Source organism: Patiria miniata, unplaced genomic scaffold (assembly GCF_015706575.1).
Source record: "Patiria miniata isolate m_02_andy unplaced genomic scaffold, ASM1570657v1 HiC_scaffold_5, whole genome shotgun sequence".
Taxonomy (NCBI): Eukaryota; Metazoa; Echinodermata; class Asteroidea; order Valvatida; family Asterinidae; genus Patiria; species Patiria miniata.
In genome coordinates this window covers 12,909,872-12,930,395 of record NW_024037072.1, presented here as the reverse complement: position 1 = coordinate 12,930,395, position 20,524 = coordinate 12,909,872, and the positions used below count along the sequence as shown (strand labels likewise).

Here is a 20,524-nt window from a genome sequence, read left to right as displayed (position 1 = left end):
GCTGACTTCATTTTTGATCATATCAATGAAAGTGGAATTATGCATGGATACAGATGGATGCATTTGAAATGTCTGCAAGCTGGCAAAGTCGTTCAACGAGACACGGTTTATGCCGTTATGAAGATCCTAGATCCTGATGGTCTGCAACTTCGGAGAAGAGGCAGGCTCATAAGAAGGGAATACTTTGCAAGGGGACCCAACTACTTGTGGCACCTGGACTCCTATGACAAACTTAAGACGTATGGGTTGCGCATCAATGGGTGCATTGATGGGTTTTCGCGTCAGATAGTTTGGCTAAACGTATATCGCACGAGCAGCGATCCTAAGGTAATTGCTGGATATTACATGGAAGCAGTGAGCGCTATGGAGGCAGTGGCGTCGCCAAGGGGGGCCAGGGGGGGGGGGGGGCACGTGCCCCCCCTGGAAAACCTAGTGCCCCCCCCGAGTGCCCCCCCATCTGAGATTTGGGTTGGTAAAAAAATATATATATATTTTGTTATATTCAACTCCCATCATCTGAGTTGGTTAAATAGCAATTTCTGGAGATATCTTCAGATCGAATTTAGCATCAAATGTGGCACCATTTTGCATCTAGCCCATCCTCCGTATGCGAAAATTTTCCAAAGGGGAGGGGGGCACCCCTTAGACCCCTCCCCCAGGACGGCGATCCGTATCCACCTAAGTGCCCCCCATCAAATGCTGGTGCCCCCCCTGTGCCCCCCCAGACTGAAAAGTCTGGTGACGCCACTGTATGGAGGGATGTCCAAGTATGATCAGAGGAGACATGGGAACCGAGAACGGGCGTGTGGCGATGATGCAAGAGTTCTTGTCGGAGCAGAATAGCTTCATATATGGGAAAAGTACTCACAATAGAGGCTTTTTGGTGTATGCTGCGTAAAGAATGCACACAATTTTGGATTGATGCTCTGAAGACATTGAAGGATGTTGGCGATTTCACAGGAGACTCTCTAGACACAGGTCTTGTCCAATTCTGCTTTATGAGTTTGGTCCAGGTGTGTTGAATTATTTCAATTTGCTGTTCGTCATCCTCATGCATGTATGCCGAAATTAGGTCAATGTGGAAAAATCTAATATGGTGCAAAGCCTGTCTTAACTGTGAGGACGGTGTAAAGTAATGCCGTGCACTTTACCCTTTCCATATGACTGGATATCCCTCTCTCTCTCTCAAAAAGGAAAATAAATATAGAAAACCCACTTAATACCACTAAATGGAGTTCCAAAATTATTGATTGTCATTGTGAAAGTCTTAAGTATGTGTATGGCTGCTGCAATTTTGACTACTTTATAATTATAATTCTAATGTATAATTCAATCAAAAGTTATGATGCTCGAACATACCGAATGTGAGTAAAAGATGTGATATAGCCTAAATTTCTTATTTGTCATTTTTTTGTAATAGAATGATCTTGATAGGATGTCGTCTGTCTGGAACTGCCATCGCATACGACGTTCAAAGAATCAGAACGTTCCCAACGGAAGACCTGTAGTTCTCTTCTCCATGCCAGAATTGTTTGGCCGACGTGACTACTTGAAGCCAGTTGACCAGGAACATATCGAAGCCTGCTGCACCGAGTGTACCTTCAGGGATGGCCTTCCGTGTGACGAGGAGTTATTTGAACTCTTCATTATTTACATGACTGAATATTCTTTGGAACATCCTGGCAATGTAGATCAGGCACTGCAGCTTTACCACGCGCTGCGTGATGCCATTCCACAGGATCTGGAACAGTAATATATAGACCTATATAGTTTCTCACAATACTGTCAGTGTCGGTGATACGTGCTGCCCAGAAACGACTTGTGGATCAGTAATGAGATGAATTATTGATGTTATATGAAAACCTCCAATTTGTAAAAAAGAAGCACATGTCACGAAGTAGACATCAATTACAAAAAGGCCATTAATGAACCTCTTAAAGTTGAAATTGGTGTACTAAGTTGTCAGTTTTCTGAAATCAAGTACATGGAATTATTGAAGTAATTGAGTAGGATAAACAGCCAACGTCAAGGATAAACAGCCAACGTCAAAAAAAAAATAGCCGATATCCCACTCAGCCCAGCCAGACGTTATTAAAATATCAAGCAACAGGTTTCATGTGTGTTGGTGGTGGTGAGGGACCTTCTGCTGAGCAACCCCAGCAAATAAGGCGAAGTACACCATGTCTGCACCCCTGGACCCATTCTTAGAACATAGACTCGAATGCCATGAATGACGTACAGACAAATCTATGTAGATTACACTACTAATTACATTCTTACCTATTTCTTAGTTTTGTTTATGTATAAGTCTATTTTCAGGGTTTTTTTTTATATATTTGATTGCAGCACTTTTGGAAAACTGCATTGTTCAAAGAATGTTCAAACTAACCACAAATGAATATACAGAGTGAAACCAACATTTCTAACGGAAATTTTCTGTGATTCCCAGTTTAATTGCCTGGCAAAAACTACTTTTATTACAATCCACGTCACTTTTTAATTAAAAACGATTAAATAAACACTTCACTTTTTTTATAATTTCAACGAGCAAAACCAAAACGCTATATCAAAACTTCAACAATATCTAACACGAGCAACTGCCTGCAAATGTAACACCTCAGTCACCAATATAATTATGCAATGAAATTTGGGACAAATATAATCTAAATGTGTGAGCAAAACGTCTTTGGAAAATCGAAAAGGTACGATTTGCTTTTCCTGTTGAATTTGTATTTCAACGGAACTAATTTACATTTTGGGCGAGTTACCTTTGCACAATTTGTACAGGACGCGGAATATGCATCGCCAAATTAAAGTGCTTTATAATTAGGATTTTGTGACGTATGTAGAATCTACAACTAAATCTCGTATGAACTTATTTATGAGGGACACATCATTCAAAGGAAACCTTTGCATCGTAGGAAAGAAGCAATATCAACAAAGTATGTTTTGTGGGATGGAGAAAAAAGGAAAAAAAATTATAACAGTAGTGCCAGCCTTTGGGATTAGCGAATCTTATACAGTAACAAAAAAATCATTTCAAAATACTACAACTACAGAACACCACATAAAAGAATGTATATCCCATGAACAGAATTTGGGATTTAAAAAGGTTATTTCACTACAATACAAATGGGAAATGTCACTGTTTATGAAGAATACTTGTCCTCGTTAAAACACATAAAGAACAAAATGGCAACGCTATTGAAAAATACAACTGTTACTGAAGGATATTTCTCTTAAAACATAAAAGAACAAAATGGCAATGCAAATGAAAAATACAACTGTTACTGAAGGATAGGCCTACTTAAAAAAGAACCAAAATTATGGCAATACAACTCTGACTGAAGGTTATACTGAAGGTTACTTCTCCTCAACCAAAATGGCAGCGCAAATGAAAAAAATACAACTGTTACTGCAGGATACATCTCCTCATAATACATCATGAACAAAATGGCAGCGCAAATGAAAAAAATACAACTGTTACTGATGGATACTTCTCATCATAATAGATCATGAACAAAAATTATGGCAATGCAACTGTTACTGAAGGTTATACTGAAGGTTACTTCTCCTCATGATGATACAAAAAGAACAAAATGACTTTTCGTTTCAAGCACGTACATACTACAATATACATGTACAAATCATGTATAACATAAAGCACACTTCCAAATCACCTAATTAACTACTACTACTGCAGTGAAACAAGAGTGCATGTATGGGGATTGATATAGGTTGCCTGTTAATGAAATAGAAGAAGAGTGACACGGCTTTTAGATGATGTCCATTTGCCAGTATCTGTTGCGAAGGAGGGTGGTGAATTCTGACTTCAATCTATATATATAAGAGAGAGTTTAACTCGGCCTCCGAGACGATGTTTGCTCATGAAAGGATCCGAGACCGCGGGCTCCCGCTGCGCCAAAATCGCTCCACGTCCGTGGAAAAATACGGAGGGTGTCTTCCGCCGGGTCGGACACTTCGGGTCGTCCTGATTTTCCCGTACGGACCGGCGATCCTTTTCGTCTATTTTTCGTGACTGCATTTTGCGCAGGAATTTGCCGTCGTGTGCGCTTTCACGTTGACTGCCTGGCCGCCCCCTGTGCTGGCTTTTCTGCGAGTCTAGACTGTGCGAGGTCAGCGAGGTCAACGTAGGGGTTTCGTTTACGTGTTCTACTCAGCTGTTCTGCAAAAGCGTTCCCCAAATTGTGGTGTGGGGTGACCTTGGTAAAATATTTTTTCTCCATGGTGCGTGGCCACCGAGTGCCCCTATTCTTTCATATGCTTCGCTTGCCGCCCCTGCGCCGAGTGCAACGAATACTCAGAAGGACTTCACATTAAGTATGCCTTGCGCGGTCTGACCAATCGAAAGTCTACACTGCGTAGTATTTCCGGGCTATGCAAAACTGTCGATGGCAACGCGTACTGCAGCCTGCTCCACACCCTGGAAACGAGGTTGGGTCTACCGTGCTCGCTATTTGCATGATTTGAAGCACAAGCATGTGAGTGACGTGTATAGTGCTCTGTTGCTTCCATCGTGTGTTAATACAGCTCCATGCTTCCACCAAGGCTGAGCGTTGTGAGTTCGCTGCCCGCCACAGTGTTGCGTTATAATTTCGGGGGCCTGTCTGGGATCAACGAAGGATCGATGCATTGCTTCAAACATCGCGATCTTAAACGCAGTCACACAAAAAATCAACGAAAATGTGTCCGATCCGGCGGAAGACACCCTCCACATTTTTCCACGGACGTGAAGCGATTTTGGCGTCGCGAAAGACCGCGGTCTCAGATCGTTTCAGGAGCAAACATTTCTCGGAGGCCGAGTAAAATTTGCTCTTATAAAGATGGTTGCCCCAAGTTGAATAACAGTTGACTCGACAAGTTCCTCGCAGACAGTCTCGCAAATTGTAAGACGTTCAAGTTTACGTTTGTTGAAGAGTCCAATATACTGAAACTTAATTATGACCTTCTTAATCAGCCTTCGCCTGTGTACTACGGCAAGCCTTTCAAGTACGTTTTCTCACAAATGCCACTGCCTCACAAAATGCCAATTTAACAGACCAACGGGAACATTTACAGACTGTTGCCATGGTACATAATTATCATGGGCGTCAATCGGTGGGGGACGGGGAACCCCTCCACCCCCCCCCCATTTTAAAGCGGTGGAGACTTTTTGGGTCCCCTCCCCCCCCCCCCCCCCCACTTTTCTTCCCCGAATAAAAATTGTAGCTACTACATGTATAATGATTCTATTACTCAGAATAGCTCATTTTAAGGACACCAAACTCAAAAATGATGTTTAAAAGATGATCTTTTGCTAAAAAAAATTGTTTTAGTGGTCAGAAATTGCCTCAGATCGCACCACAGAAATTGCTTTTCTATAACTGCACGTCTTCTCAACTAAATCCCCCAATTACATTCATCTCCCCAAATTTTCATCCCCAACTCTACGCCCTACCCGATCTATGATCGGGTAAATCAACGAGGGATCGATGCATTGCTTCAAATATTGTGATCTTTGAACTATGTTGGGTTGGAATAACGAAGAGTGCATAAATAATAATATTGGCGGTTGTTGGCTGTTTGGCCTTGCTTATATTATGGTTGAACCATGCCAACCTGAATAAAATAGTTAAATCGACTTTTTCCTCGCAGGTCTCGCAAATTGTAAGAAGTTCAAGTTTACGTTTGTTGAAGAGTCCAATACTGTACCTTCATAATGACCTTCCTCCATGATTCAGACTATGTAATTTTATGGTAACACACTCAACATTTTTATTGCAAATGCCACCTTTACGTTTTATTCCATTATGATTTATTGTCAAAACAGTACAATCAGCCTTCGCCTGTGTACTATACGGTAAGTCTTTCAACTCAGTTTTCCCACATTAACAAACGCGACTGCCTCACAAAATGCAATTTAACAGACCAACGGGAAAATTTACAGACAGTTATACATGCCATGGTACATAATTATCATGGGCGCGGCGTCAATCGGTGGGGGACGGGGGACCCCCACCCCAACATTTTAAAGCGGGCAATATCGTTTGGTTCCCTACCCCCACTTTTTCTTCCCCGAATAAAAATTGTAGCCTACTATAATATTCTTTTGCTCAGAACAGCTGATTCAATGACTCCAAACTCGAAATGATGTTTAAAAGATGATCTTTTGTTTTACTATCGTACGTGGTCAGAAATTGCCTCAGATCGCGTCACCGTAAATTGCTTTTCTATAGCTACATGTCTTCTCAACTAAATCCCCCATTTACATTTAACTCCCCACACTTTCAACCCCAACACAAATACGCCCTACCCGATCTATGATCGGGTAAATCAGCTTGTGTGATATAAGGCAGTGCCGCATACGAGCGCGGAATGTTCAGAACACACCCACATGTGTGTGCTGTGGGGCAGCGAATCTCTGACTCGGTGAACCTGGTGGTGATCTTCTCTCTGACCGCGAGGTCGGACCCTGTGCAAAATCGCAAGAACAGGCCGAGCAGATTCTGATCCATCTCCCTCACCAGTCTCTTAAGTGAGGATCTCAAGGCGCCTTCTTCTGTGTTCATTGGTTTGGGAAATTCCAATATGTTCAATACCTTCCTGGTTGATGGCTTCAGGTTGTCATAAATCTGACGGAGCTGGAGTCGTGAGAGGCCGAGAGATTTCAGCTTTGGTCGCCAACACAGCGCCACAAATAGTGGTACTTGAAGCATCTCCTTATTTGCCATCTCGGTAAGTGATTTCTCGATGTTCTCGTCTGTAAGGTTTCGTCTGGCATCGTGTCGTTCCATGAAATCCATCAAGTCATCTGCATCGACAGATGAAACACTCCTCATTGCATCTTCAAGCAGCAATCGGTCGACATCCGGGAGCAACTGCATGAACGCGTCTAGTGGGTCATCGGGTGTCCCAAAAAATGCCAGTTGCATGAAAGGCAGAGCAAGCCTGACCGGCAAAATTCCCTCCTGTCTGAATGCTAAGCGGATTACTTCTCCCACTGCCGACCAATGGACCTTGGTCATGTCATGGCGTAATACCGGTACGGCTACCGAGTTGCCGATTGTGTACTGCAAATAAAAGCTGTCGAAAAACTCAGTAAGTGCATCCCTCAAGACTCCTCCGTTGTCTTCAGCCATCTCTGTGCTTCCATCTGACTTCAGCATCTTCACTTCGAAGGTTGTTCCTCTCAGGTTGACGTTCTCCTCTTTCGAGAAAAATGTTACCATTTCTTGACAAACGTTGCCACGGATTTCTTTTACCAATGGCTGTGTTGCATTTAAGTCCAGTTCCACTGCTGCTGGGAAGGGGCCAAACTGAATGATACCGGAGTCGTCGTCGTTTAATCGAGCCAGTTGGTCCTCTTGAATGAATTCGTCAGGAATGTTATAGGTTGGTGGAGTGAGATTCACAGCATCCGAGTCCAACGTTGCAGCAAATACTGACTGGACATCTAATTCAACGCGGTCTTCAGCAGCTTCGGACAACAGTGGGTTGTTGGAGGGCGATGAGTCATCAGCAGTCTGCACGATGACTTCATTGTCAACTGTCATCTCATCACCTTGATTCAACGGACGGTATCGCTCCGAGTTAGGTTGCCCATGAGAAATGTGGTGGCCGTCACTTGTTCTCGGTACCTCCTGTTGGCTCGAATCAATGGCTGTTGGCATGAGGTTTTCCTCTCCTCTCCGACGTCTGTGAGCAAACATATCAGGTAAATCTTCCAGGCTGTCTTCTGCAGGGTCACTTGCTGACTTATCTTCATCCAGGTCTACTGATTTGGCCAGGAGATAGCATCGTACGTGTTTTAGACCAAGTCTGTCGATCAAATGTTGAATAGTCTCGTTCTCGTGAACGGGTTGGCTACCATGCACATCTGTGGAGACATCTAACTGGAAGTCCCCGAGCGAACCATGACAGTTTTTTCCATCTTGAAAAAACAAGGGGCAAAGGGTATGTAGCAATTTTCTTTTGGGTGTATTTTTGTCGACAGTAATGTGACGTATCCCCCCACCCATGGGGGCGCGTACCTGCTTGTACCTGGACTCTGTAGCCTCGTAAACAGAGAACCCGACTATTAGGGACCTTGAACTTGTTGATGCCTCTTTCGCTTTCTTGCCTCTCGGGCCCCTCTTTGTTTCTGCTGATTTCTGCGTGCTGTTTGACTGACCGCCGTCACTTGGCCCGGGGGCAGAACTCTCATATTCTTCCTCGCTGTCACTTACAAGTCTGCCTGTTTTTTCCCCTGACTTTCCTGCCATTCGGGACCTCAAGCTCTCGAGCAGTGTAAACTTCCTCTTCTGAGTTTGAGTTTCACTGTTCTCCTTCCGGACGAAAGCCTTAACGACAACTCGGTCACCCTTACGAGGAATGTACTCGCTGAGTTCTTCATCCGTCATTTCAATAATGACATCCTCGTCAATCTGAAACATACAAACAAACAAACAAACAAAAAGTAAAAACAAGAATCTTTTCTAGGCATTGATATACTCCGACTAGAAGGACTGACAAGGAAGACTTAGTCCCGTGACTTAAGAAAAAAAATGTGACATGCGGAATTCAAGCACAAATTGTGTGCTGTGGGTCCAAAATAATCGACAGCAGTTGGGTGTCAGGTTTTGGTGGACTAAATTGAGGTCAGGTCATAGTCAAAGTTTGCGCAAAGGGTCTCTGGTGGTTTGCTTTTCTGATTGGGCGGTCTTAACTGCCAGGTATATAATATCCTTTGATGTTATTCCAAATGTAAAATGTCACACTTTTATGTGTGGAAATTCACTTCAACCATAAACAGTATAGTTGACCAACTTTGACCTTAACCTAGACAACAATTAATATGAATTGGCATTCAAAATTGCGACCGGGTCGTACCCGATCACTTTACGAATTAAGAAGAACGGTCAGGACAGCTTTAAGAAAATTCTCAAGAGCCACCGTTGAGGAAAAGAAACGTCTTTTTTTTTATCAAGACTCAATTAAACAACATACAGGGTGTCCCAAAAAAATGGTGCAAGTGAAACGCGCCACGTTACCCAATAACCATTCAATATTTGCTACAGATGTTTATATCATCTTCATGATTACTTCATTAGCTTCGAAATGCCGCTTCTTTCATCGTATTTGCTTTAGTTCATGTAGAGATATGTTTGATTAACCACAAACACCTAAAATCAAGTTTGTGCCACTTTTAGAGTATGAATGCTTCTAAGCCCAAACGCTGCTAGTAGTTCACACATGAGAAGAAATCACCCATGTGTGAACTACTGGCACTTGCACCATTTATTTTGGGACACCCTGTATATTTGAATGAAATTAATGCCCCCCCCCCCCCACACACACACACATTTTTAGGACCATATACAAAAACCCTATGGATATCGTCTAAAAAGGTTTTCCTAAGAAACGTAACATATTTTCCACGTTGATATCATGATTTCTCATTAGAATTTCACTTTTGTTATAAGGAAATAAAGTGGAGGTATTAAAGTAAAATCTATACCGCTTGGATAATTGGATTAGGTCCCTCCAGGAATTCTGCTGAGCACCCTTACCTTTTCGTTCTGCATTTTTTCCAATGTGTCACGCTGCTCACCTCGGGCTTTAAGTACACCCCACAGCCGCTCAGACATGCTGAAATGTGCAAACAAAATTAATTTTGCAAACTCGCATTCTTAAATTTGTATCCTTGTGGAGACATTGCTTTGTTTGTTCTCGTGTACAAATAGAAAATAGTGTGGAAATCGAATTTCAAAATGCTCCTGTTCTAACCAGAATCACTCTCCTGGGTTGAAACTTCGACCCAATGTCCCTTTAATATATAAAATACTTCAATTTGCGACGGATCAACACACTTGAAAATTCCTAGTTTGTGAGTAAAATCAAAATAATCTATTTCGTGAAATCCTGGTGGATACCTAGTCACCTTTAGAAATTTCCTTGTGTCGACCTTTACAATCTTTTGTTCCATATTATACCCGGGTCTCCACTAGGATACAAATTTCAGGTCATGAAAATCAAAATAAGGGCCGGAAGCCGAAAGAGGTTTACAACTTAAACTTGGTAAAGAAAAAGGAAACCTAGCTGTCAATAATTACAAGAGCAAAACAATGTGCAATGAAGGCCTACAGCTACCTAGGCCAAGTGCCTCAATTTGACTGATGACACGTACATTTACAAGGCACATCCAAAATGCCTGGTACAAAACGAATTTAAGATGTTAATGTTAGTAACATACACTATGGGCTTGATCTCACCTGACGAGGCTTGCTACCAAGTGCAAATGTACGCGTCCCCAGTGTCGCCTTTACATACAAGTGGTAGCATCAATACGATCGATCGGACAGACAGACAAGACCGTGCACGCCCGGTCCCCGCTGGCTGTCGAGACCACGTGGTGAACACGAGATATTAAGTTGCGGGCCGCCACATAATAAGTTGCGGGCCGCGACATAATAAGTTGCGGCCGCCACATAATAAGTTGCGGCCGCCACATAATAAGTTGCGGCCGCCACATAATAAGTTGCGGCCGCCACATAATAAGTTGCGGCCGCCACATAATAAGTTGCGGCCACGACATAATAAGTTGCGGCCGCCACATAATAAGTTGCGGCCGCCACATAATAAGTTGCGGCCGCCACATAATAAGTTGCGGCCGCCACATAATAAGTTGCGGCCGCCACATAATAAGTTGCGGCCGCCACATAATAAGTTGCGGCCGCCACATAATAAGTTGCGGCCGCCACATATTAAGTTGCGGCCGCCAGTTATTAAGTTGCGGCCGCCACATATTAAGTTGCGGCCGCCACATAATAAGTTGCGGCCGCCACATAATAAGTTGCGGCCGCCACATATTAAGTTGCGGCCGCCAGTTATTAAGTTGCGGCCGCCACATATTAAGTTGCGGCCGCCACATAATAAGTTGCGGCCGCGACATAATAAGTTGCGGCCGCCACATAATAAGTTGCGGCCGCGACATAATAAGTTGCGGCCGCCACATAATAAGTTGCGGCCGCCACATAATAAGTTGCGGCCGCGACATAATAAGTTGCGGCCGCCGCATATTAAGTGGCGGCGATGTACAAAAAAATTCTGACGTGTTTGCAAAAAATATATTCATCCCTTAGTATGGAATTCCATCTCTGCCAAGTTACACGGCGCATATTTGGGAGATCACGGCGCATAGTCGCATAGTCGCATAGTCGCATTGTCGCATAGTCGCATTGTCGCATAGTCGCATAGTCGCATTGTCGCATAGTCGCATAGTCGCATTGTCGCATTGTCGCATTGTCTCATAGTCGCATAGTCGCATTGTCGCATAGTCGCATAGTCGCATTGTCGCATTGTCGCATTGTCGCATTGTCGCATTGTCGCATTTTCATTCATTAATTTTCCAGGGCTTCACCAAGAGGGCGCTGTTGTGCGGTGTTTGGGTGCAACTAATTTGATCGTCCTCCCCATATTCCAGTTGCTTTCGAGTTAGAAATCGTGCCAAAAGATGAATAGGCTTACATCTTCAGAGTATACATTAATGAATCCTTTTATGCGTTGCCAAGAGAACAGTATCCTTTTGAAATGCATGTACCCGCAAGCCTTAGGCCTAACGCTATATAGTCAATCGCCCGAATGTATCGATCGAAACAATTGGAGGGTATAGCTCCTATCCAGAACTAATAATTAATACAATAGATGACCGCGGCAGGACCCGCCCGTCACTAGTGTGATGCACCTGATTATGATAACAACGTTATGTTAAACGTACCCAGAGTGTTCCTTACCAAGTTGGTGATGTAGTATATTTGTATATTCCTGCTACTCAAAAAGGACTGTCTAGGAAACTTTCTCAGTTTTGGTGTGGCCCATGTTTGTTGGTTGAACAAACTGGCCCTGTTGATTTCAGAGTTCGAAATCTTGAAAATAACAAGTCACTCAAAACCCCTATCCATGTCAACCTAATGAAATTTGCTTATGATAGATTTGAGCGACCAACCAACGCAGAAACACCACCAGATCTTGAACAACAAAAACCAATTTACGATTTGGAAGATAAAGATTTGCCAGAATCATCTTTTGCACCTCTAAAAGCAAACCAAACTCAAGCTAATAATAATCAGATTCCAGGAATTCCAAGTTCTACTAAAGTCCAAAAAGAGTATGAAGTCGAAAGGATTTTACGTGGAAAGTTTCTAAATAACAAATTGTACTATCTAATCAAATGGAAAGGTTTCGCAAAAAGTAAAAATACTTGGGAACCAGCTGAAAACTTAAACGAAACTTTGCATGATTATTTGAGAAGTAATCCAGTAAGGATTACGGGTAAACCCAATAATTAAGTTGTATGTATATTTTTATGATTGCGTATTGTCCACGAGGCCTCGGCTCCACGTAGTACTACAACAAGACCCGGCCTGGAGCAGTGTCTGATGTCCTACCTTAGACGTTGGAAACCGATGAACCGCGGCATCGAATTTTCCATACGCGAAGGATGATGAAATATCAGCAGACGTGTTGGACAACTGACAAATATTAATTGATTTATATTGTATAACTGATATTAATTTATGTTGTATAACATTATTTAATGATTGTCCTTTAATGTGAAATTGGCAGGAGCCAATTTTAAAGGGGCGTATGTGATGCACCTGATTATTTTACAGTGCCTTCATTTGATTATTTACTTACGTAATTGCGGAACGAGTACATGCGCTTCCTAATCCGAATTCACTGTATCCCTTGGAATTTGATTATAACCCAGCTGTATTAATTCTGTATAAAACCCACGGTCTAGCCCCACGCTGGTTGTCCGTGTTCCAGAGGCGTGTGGTCACCCTAGCTCCCTGTAGACTGCAGTTTGTGTATTTATGGATTCGGTCTTGTTCTGTTTAATTAATAAATTATTTGAGTACGGAAAAAGTCTGTGTTCACCGTCTTTAATTTACCAAGTCCTTCATAGTAAATTGTCAACTTGAATCCTGGATGGCCGATTGAAGTTCGTCCATCACACTAGATACACACTACTAGAGTATTGGACACGGTCCACCGTACTTTTATTTCCATATTCAAACGATAGCCTGCCCCCTCCGACTGTTAATTTGTGAATACATATTTTTTAATTGACTTGTTGTAGTTGTAACTATTGCTATTATCGGTCGGATGTGATGTCACAAAATGGAATTCTGGCACCTGATTGGTCAGTTTGGCTTCTCCATGTTTCTCTCTTGAGTGAAAGTTTTCATTGGGTATGTCTATGACTATGAGTGAGCTTGTCAAATTCAACAGCTCCGACCGACTCAATACTAGAATAATCAGGGTTAGAATCCAGAAGAGAATAGAATAAATTTTAGCTTCTCAGAACTATGTTAAATGTTGCATCCTGTTTCATCAAGATCAAGTTGACGTAAAATATCGTCCATGATTGAAGCACAGCCTCAGCTTAGGCTAGAAAGCAGAGAAAAACACCAAGGCCGATCGAGCGCACCCTCATTTGAACTCAAGATAGGCCCCTATAAAATGCGACAATGCGACTATGCGACAATGCGACTATGCGACAATGCGACAATGCGACTATGCGACTATGCGACAATGCGACAATGCGACTATGCGACTATGCGACTATGCGACAATGCGACAATGCGACTATGCGACTATGCGACTATGCGACAATGCGACTATGCGACTATGCGACAATGCGACAATGCGACTATGCGACTATGCGACTATGCGACTATGCGACTATGCGACAATGCGACTATGCGACGGCACGACGCGACTATGCAACGGCACGACGCGACTATGCGACGGCACGACACGACTATGCGACGGCCCAATTCTAACAGTACAAAACAATGCGACGGCACGACGCGACGGCACGACGCGACTATGCGACGGCACGACGCGACAATGCGCCGTCGACGGCGCATGTTTGGGACTTGCTTGGATCTCCCAAACATGCGCCGTGTAACTTGGCAGAGATGGAATTCCATACCTTAGGGACTGGCACTATCCGGCTTCCGTAGAGTAGCACTCTCAGTCTTCCGTGATATGTTATATAATTGTTTTTATTTTTAAATATGTTTGGAGAAAAATATAAAGTTACTGTTAAAAAAACAGCAGGATTTTTTTCATTCTGGTTTATTTTCACAAATTTAGTGCCCTTTTGCAGTTCTTTGAACTAGATCATCAGGTTTTTTGTTTAATTTTTATCATCAATTTATTTGATGGGATATTGTAATTTGCGTGGTCATGGTTGCCTGTTTCTGCCAATTTGTGTTTGTTGAATAGAAGGTTCTATGATTTATCTTACAAGGTGATTAATTTGTATACTTTGTCAATCGCCCAACGAAGTGAAATGTAATGGATAGTTGCCGCACCACGAAATGACATATAGGGCCTACATGTAGATGATGCATCACTCGGTGGTGCAGCAAAAAAAATTATATAAGTCACTTCATGGTGCACTATTTACATGCAGCTCATTGTGATATAGACAATTTGTAATGACAGTGTAATGTAAGTAACCATTTGATTGACGATGGTATTTCATTACTATTTTCCTGACAGGTGTATTGAGACTGAGGGCTCCTAACTACATCAAGTTCACTGAAGGTGAACGTGCTCGCTTTGAGTGCATTGCTTTTCTTGAAAGGGAGGATCCAGAACCCGACTTCTCTTGGAAGATCGACAATGTGCGTGTCGTCAGCGACGTTGACGAAGGGGGACGCTTTGAGATCCGGAAATCCAAGTGGGATATCGGCTCCGTGCTTTATATGACCAACGTGGTCTTTAGCGACACTGGCAACTACACATGCACAGCAGTGAGCAGTGTGACAACAGTCCAGCATACCATACAGTTGAGGGTGAGAGGTACGTAAGAGTGTTGTTTCTACGAAAGCCCTGTAGTGCCATCAAGTATATATTTTGAAAAAGTGAAGTATATTTTTTCCAAGTTCGTTTTTACGAGATATATTTTTTCAAAGTTCGTTTTTACGACATACATTTTTTCCAAAGTTGATTTTTAAGAGTGGTTTTTCCAAGTTCGTTTTTACGAGATATATTTTTTCCAAGTTCGTTTTTACGAGATATATTTTTCCAAAGTTCGTTTTTACGAGATTTTCTTGTGTGCAAAGTGTCACGTGTGCGTTGGCGCTCATCACTTGTAATTTTGTGAGGACATGCGAGTTCTGGATCGATCCTAGCCTAGGCCTAGCCCACAGTACAGGCCCCTGAGGCACGCGGGAACGAAGCAAAGTTTAATTTGTGGGCTAGGCCTAGGATCGATCCAGAACTCGCATGTCCTCACAGAATTACAAGTGATGAACGCCAACGCGCACGTGACACTTTGCACACAAGAAAATCTCGTAAAAACGAGCTTTGGAAAAAATATATCTCGTAAAAACGAACGTGGAAAAAATATATCTCATAAAAACGAACTTTGGGAAAAATATATCTCGTAAAAACGAACTTGGAAAAAATATATCTCGTAAAAACGAACTTTGAAAAAATATACTTCATTTTTTTCAAAATATATACTTGATGGCACTACAGGGCTTTCGTATGTTTCTAATAAATATACTGGAAACATTTCTTAAAGTTTATTGTCTTAACCCTTACCACCCAACCCTTCAAAATTCAACTGCATGTTTTGTTGGAATCTGTTGGAGCGAGTGCTGCACTAGTGACGTATGGTTACAGCACTGTCATGTGACTGAAAGCACCCATACGTGAACGCAGTATGCATGTGTACTTGTACATGTACATAACATTGGAGGACAACTGGACGTGTTGAGATACTTGTGAGAAAGTACTTTTTTTGCAAACTTATACAAGTATTTTAAACTTGCATTTCAAAATTCAAATCAAACTTTAAACACTTATCTCAAAAAGTATGGCACGTACAAGGCAAAGTGATATATCACTTTAATAATCTTTGATTGACCTTTTCAGAAAAAAGCCCAAAACAAAGCATGAAGCGCAGAGAAAATGTGTAATCAAATGTACTTTGACCTGATGTTTCGAAAATAAGTCTGCTTCAAATTTGGTAACTATAGAAATACATGGTTTGTAACAAATGAAGATATGGCACTATGAATAAATATAAAGGTAATACCAAATCTAATGTTATTGTTGTGAGGTGAGGAAAAAAATCCATCTCATTTGCAACCATGAGCAGTTGTGTTCAGAAATATCACCGAAAAAGTCCAACATGTCTGCCCAATGTCAATAAAAAAAAAGTTCCAAAAAGACTAAATCATGACGATCATTCAACATGCAAATCTTTGCAGTTAACTTCAGTTTAAGTTTCAGTTGTTAAAGGTAAAGTTTTTCTGTTTTATTTTCTATTGGAACAATTGCCGACATGGCCGACAGGCTCAGCAAGTGGTGCAGGATATGCTTCCGCAAGACCCCTCTCTGCGATGATTGTATTAAGGTGTTGCATATCATACATATTACTGAAGATGATTTAAATGTCGGGACCCGCCTTCTGGTTGCCCGCCGGAAAGTGCTCCATTGGCTTCCCGCTTCAAGAGACTCATTTACAAGATTCTTAATGCTCAAGCATTTATATATTAATATTCTATGTGTCACAGATGACGAATTTTGTTTGTAATAATCTTATGGGTTAAGTTCAGTTGAAGTGGTATTTGGAAATTATTATTGTATAAGACGATTTGTGATAATTGTATAATTCTGGCGTTTATGATTGTATAAAACATCCCGGTGTATATTGAGCAATATTCGGAAATCCAAAATTGGTTTAAGTGAAACGCGAAACTAAAGGTATGAGTTGCCACTTTAAACCAGGGGTATTCGGATAAAAAGTATTTTGTTAAAGTTTCACACCTGACAGAGTTTTAGACATACTAGTACGGCCGTCGTGCCTATGTCCAGTATTTGGGTTAAATATGCAAATAGTTCAAGCGTAAATTGTCACGCAGACTACCACGCACGTATTGTGATGTATGGGATTGGTCGCCCAGTACCCATGCATGGGTGCGGCACATTCCAATTAAATATTTGTGGGTGTATAAAAGCAAGGTTTAGGGAGTGGCACGTCACTTAGTGGCAAGCAACTCAGCTCGAAGTCTCTTAGGGCACAGAGGCCCTTTTTGAATTGGATCTCCAGTTTTGGGGAAAGCCGACGGAAGTTTATGGTGCCGGCCGATGCCGATGATTGAGGACACCCGTTGGGCTGTGGGTTTTCCGAGGGAGCTCGTAATGCCACTAAGTCACGAGCCTTAAAAGCTAGATTTATTCTGTAAGTTGTGATTTCTTTAATTTAAAATCATCATTGAACACTTGTGAAATTTTGCGTGGTTGCAACTGAACTGTTTCAGGTTTACATAGCCTGCATGCACATAAAAACCTATTGATTTGGTGTTTATGTCAAAGATGTCTTTTCGCTAGAATTTTGAGGTTTCTTGGTGTTAAGATATTTCTAAAATTGCGGTTTTCTGACACTAAAGTGAACTGTATTTGTACGAGTGTATTTATTAGCATAAACACATGAAATTTCAGGGCTTTTTCGGTTGGGATCGGGACACCGTGATTCTAAGCCGGGAGTGCTGTGCCGACCCCCGTCCAAGCATGCATCAGTGGACCTGACGTCACCCGCTGGAAGCCGCCGATGCTCCCGTGTGCTGCTGTCCCCGTTCCATTTGTCTGTCCCGGTACCGCGATGGAGTTGGTGATGGGTATTTTATTTATATTGTATTAATTTCTCGATGTGTAATGTAAATTGAAACTATATTAAGTTAATTGTAAGTTTGGTTTATTTAAGTTTGGTTTATTGAAATTAAATGTTTTGAATTCGTTATAACTTGGTCGTGTCTTGCTTTCCTTTGTCGGTGTTGTACATTTCTGAGGTTTTCCTTAACTGTATCCTCTCGCATCGTCCCGATCATGGCGGACCTTGTGACACTATGCAATAAAAGTGATTAATTTAAAAAAAATACCCATTGATTACTCACTTAAAAAACAAGCCGACTAATTACTATGCCGACTTTTTTTTGATACAGATAGTAAACTGAGATCTTAAACTTCAAAGATGTACTGCAGTTACAGAATAAGAGATTTGTCTGTTCGTAAAAACTCAAAATCCCACGCGCCTGTTTCGGCAAATTGCCAATACCGTTTGCGCGAATTCATCTCTCTGTGAAAATATAAAATCCCACACGCGCGCTGTTTTTGCCCCATAGAAAACGTGATAAAGTTCGAATTTCTCTCTTCGTGAAAACTCAGAAGACGATTCAGGTGAAATTTTCCCAACATTGATTGTCATGATTTCGTTGATTTATCTGATTTTGCAAAAAAAGAATTTTGATTTTTTTTTTGGGGGGGGGGGGGTTGGGCGTAATAATAAGTCCCTTCGTGAACTCGCTCAAGGGCGGGTCGGGGGGGGGGGGGGCAACGGGGGCAATGGCCCCCACCGGCCCACCCCCAAACCAAACCATTTTGTTTAATGACGGTAATAAAGGCAGGCACTGCAAACACCATCTTTTTCTAAAAAAATGTGGTCAAAGTGGTCAGAAATTGCCTCAGATCGTACAACAGAGCATGTAGAATCCAATTTTTTTGGGGGGCCCTGAAGTGGTCAATTAATACATATTGTATGCAGTATAAGTAGTGTAATTTGTTTTTGCCAATTTGTGTTTGTTGAATACAAAGTGAGTCAAAAAAGCGAAACCCAAATGTCGGGACTATTGTTTTAGTAAACTTCTGCATGTAGCACTTTCAAAATCTAGGATATGAAAGCCCAAAATATAAGCTTTCTTTTAGTACTAGAATCGTTCAAATCACTTATGTTCTTTTCAAGTGACGGAGTTTTGAACACAACCACCGTTTTAAATTTCTGTCCACGGATCAGAAAAAAAGGCGTGCGTTCTTTCAGCAAATGGCAACTATATGTAGGGCAAAATGTGTAAATAATAAACCATGCAATAGAGAACAAATTTACTTAAACCAGTAAAACAAATTAATTTAAAACAAATTGTAGGAAGTTATAACAGAAAGAAATGGGTGTCAAGATAAAACTCCAAATAACCTCTCAAATAAGTTAGGTAGATGGTGGATTTGAATGGGATGGCTCCTCATACCAAAAGCCTCTAGCGCAAGAGATAATATTGCAGATTGACGTTTTGAAAGACAGCAGTCATCTTCAAATAGCAGGTCATGGTAGTCCCTGAACGTCAAAAGAACCATTCCAATTAATTAAAAAATGATATCTTATATGTCTAATAGATGCCGTTTTTTTTTCAAGATGGCTACCAGCCGCCATTTTTCCGAAACGTAATGAATACCATTTTAGCAGATTTGTCATGCCAGAAAACGTTGGAATCGACACCTCATTTATCGTTATGGCTCATCGGGTTCCCGAGATATCACTTGTTATGTATTTCAATTTCAATATGGCGTCGGCGGCCATTTTGAAAAAAAATGCTATAAAAAGTTTGCCGTCACTTTGGGGAAGTGTAGGAGCTAAATCTTTAAATTGGTCCTATTTGTCAATTTAAATTGGTCCTATTTGTCAAATCCATCAAGAAAAAAGGGTTTCCGCAACATGGTCTTATTCCAGAAAGATGACTGTACTACACTGATCAGTGAAGCATTTCACTGCCGTTTTGAGTATATGGCTGTCACCGTTATGCGTAGACATGAATACCAATGTATTCATTAGGTGAGCTACGGTGACGTCGCATTTAATTATTACTTTTACCGATAACCCAGGTGGTTCCGTTAATTCATTCTTTGTTACTTATAAATAAATACAAGCCTTACTTAATTTTCACTGGCAAAAATACTTATTAGGCCTATTTATAGAGAAAAGCCTGTGTAATGGCCCTTTTGGCAAAGTACGCCACAGAAACATATTTTCTTTTTAATTGCGTCTAGCGCTTTTATTTCTCGCAACATTGTTTACATTTGTAAGCAAACATACGTATTAATTACTGAATTACTTAGTTACATTATAGTACATTAATCAAAATAAGATGTTACAGAAACTTTTTCCAGAAGTTTTTGTTTTTCTTCTGTAGTTTAGCTCTCCAATAAAGTTCTCGAATGAAAGTGTCAAAAGTGTTGATCCACTTATTGTCTTGATATGTCTTTAATCTTACTTTAAATATGGAATACATTGCTATTGTTATAATTAATTTTATTTCAAAATCGAAGTCAAGGCTAGTTACTAAATTAAACATTTTTGGCAATTTAAAACAGTGTTTCGTTATCACTTGGTGACACTGTGCAGATTCATTCCAAAATTTTAATCTATGTGCACATGTCACAAAACAATGGTCGTAGTCGTCAATCTCGTTACATAAGCAACACAACGGACTATTCACAATTTTCCATTTATACAACAAGTTTTTAGTTGGTAGTATACGGTGTAGAAATTTGTAATTAAAGTTTCTTAACTTAGCTTCTTTTATATTTATAATTGTTTGTTTCCACACAGAATTCCACTGTATTTCTTCATTTGGTATATCTTCCCAGCGCTTGTGACTAACTGGCGTTTTACCCCTTTTATCAATTAAAA

General features: G+C 41.2%; 2 protein-coding genes and 1 long non-coding RNA gene across 3 annotated transcripts; 2 read left to right on the top strand and 1 right to left on the bottom strand.

Moving 5' to 3' along the window:
• The first annotated feature begins 875 nt into the window (after positions 1-875).
• On the top strand, positions 876-2,116 carry LOC119741751. Its single transcript, XM_038217633.1, has 2 exons — positions 876-1,013; positions 1,421-2,116. The coding sequence occupies exons 1-2, from the start codon at positions 888-890 to the stop codon at positions 1,751-1,753; spliced, it is 459 nt and encodes a 152-aa protein (XP_038073561.1). The 5' UTR covers positions 876-887; the 3' UTR covers positions 1,754-2,116.
• A 1,578-nt stretch (positions 2,117-3,694) lies between these two features.
• Positions 3,695-9,579, bottom strand: LOC119740701. Its single transcript, XM_038216079.1, has 3 exons — positions 9,549-9,579; positions 6,339-8,423; positions 3,695-3,742 (listed from the first exon to the last, which is right to left on the bottom strand). The coding sequence occupies exons 1-3, from the start codon at positions 9,561-9,563 to the stop codon at positions 3,695-3,697; spliced, it is 2,148 nt and encodes a 715-aa protein (XP_038072007.1). The 5' UTR covers positions 9,564-9,579.
• A 6,768-nt stretch (positions 9,580-16,347) lies between these two features.
• LOC119740455 lies at positions 16,348-17,806 on the top strand. The gene is made up of 2 exons (XR_005272680.1): positions 16,348-17,248; positions 17,509-17,806. It is a non-coding gene; the product is annotated as an uncharacterized LOC119740455 (long non-coding RNA).
• The last annotated feature ends 2,718 nt before the right edge of the window (positions 17,807-20,524 follow it).

Bases quoted from the DNA above. Each gene is read 5' to 3' on its own strand.
- LOC119741751 (XM_038217633.1), top strand. From the start codon at position 888: ATGCTGCGTAAAGAATGCACACAATTTTGGATTGATGCTCTGAAGACA. The intron at 1,014-1,420 runs GTGTGTTGAATT...TTTTTGTAATAG, and splicing joins GCTTTATGAGTTTGGTCCAG to AATGATCTTGATAGGATGTC.
- LOC119740701 (XM_038216079.1), bottom strand. The intron at 3,743-6,338 runs GCTGATTTACCC...TTTCATTAACAG, and splicing joins CACTGCCTTATATCACACAA to GCAACCTATATCAATCCCCA.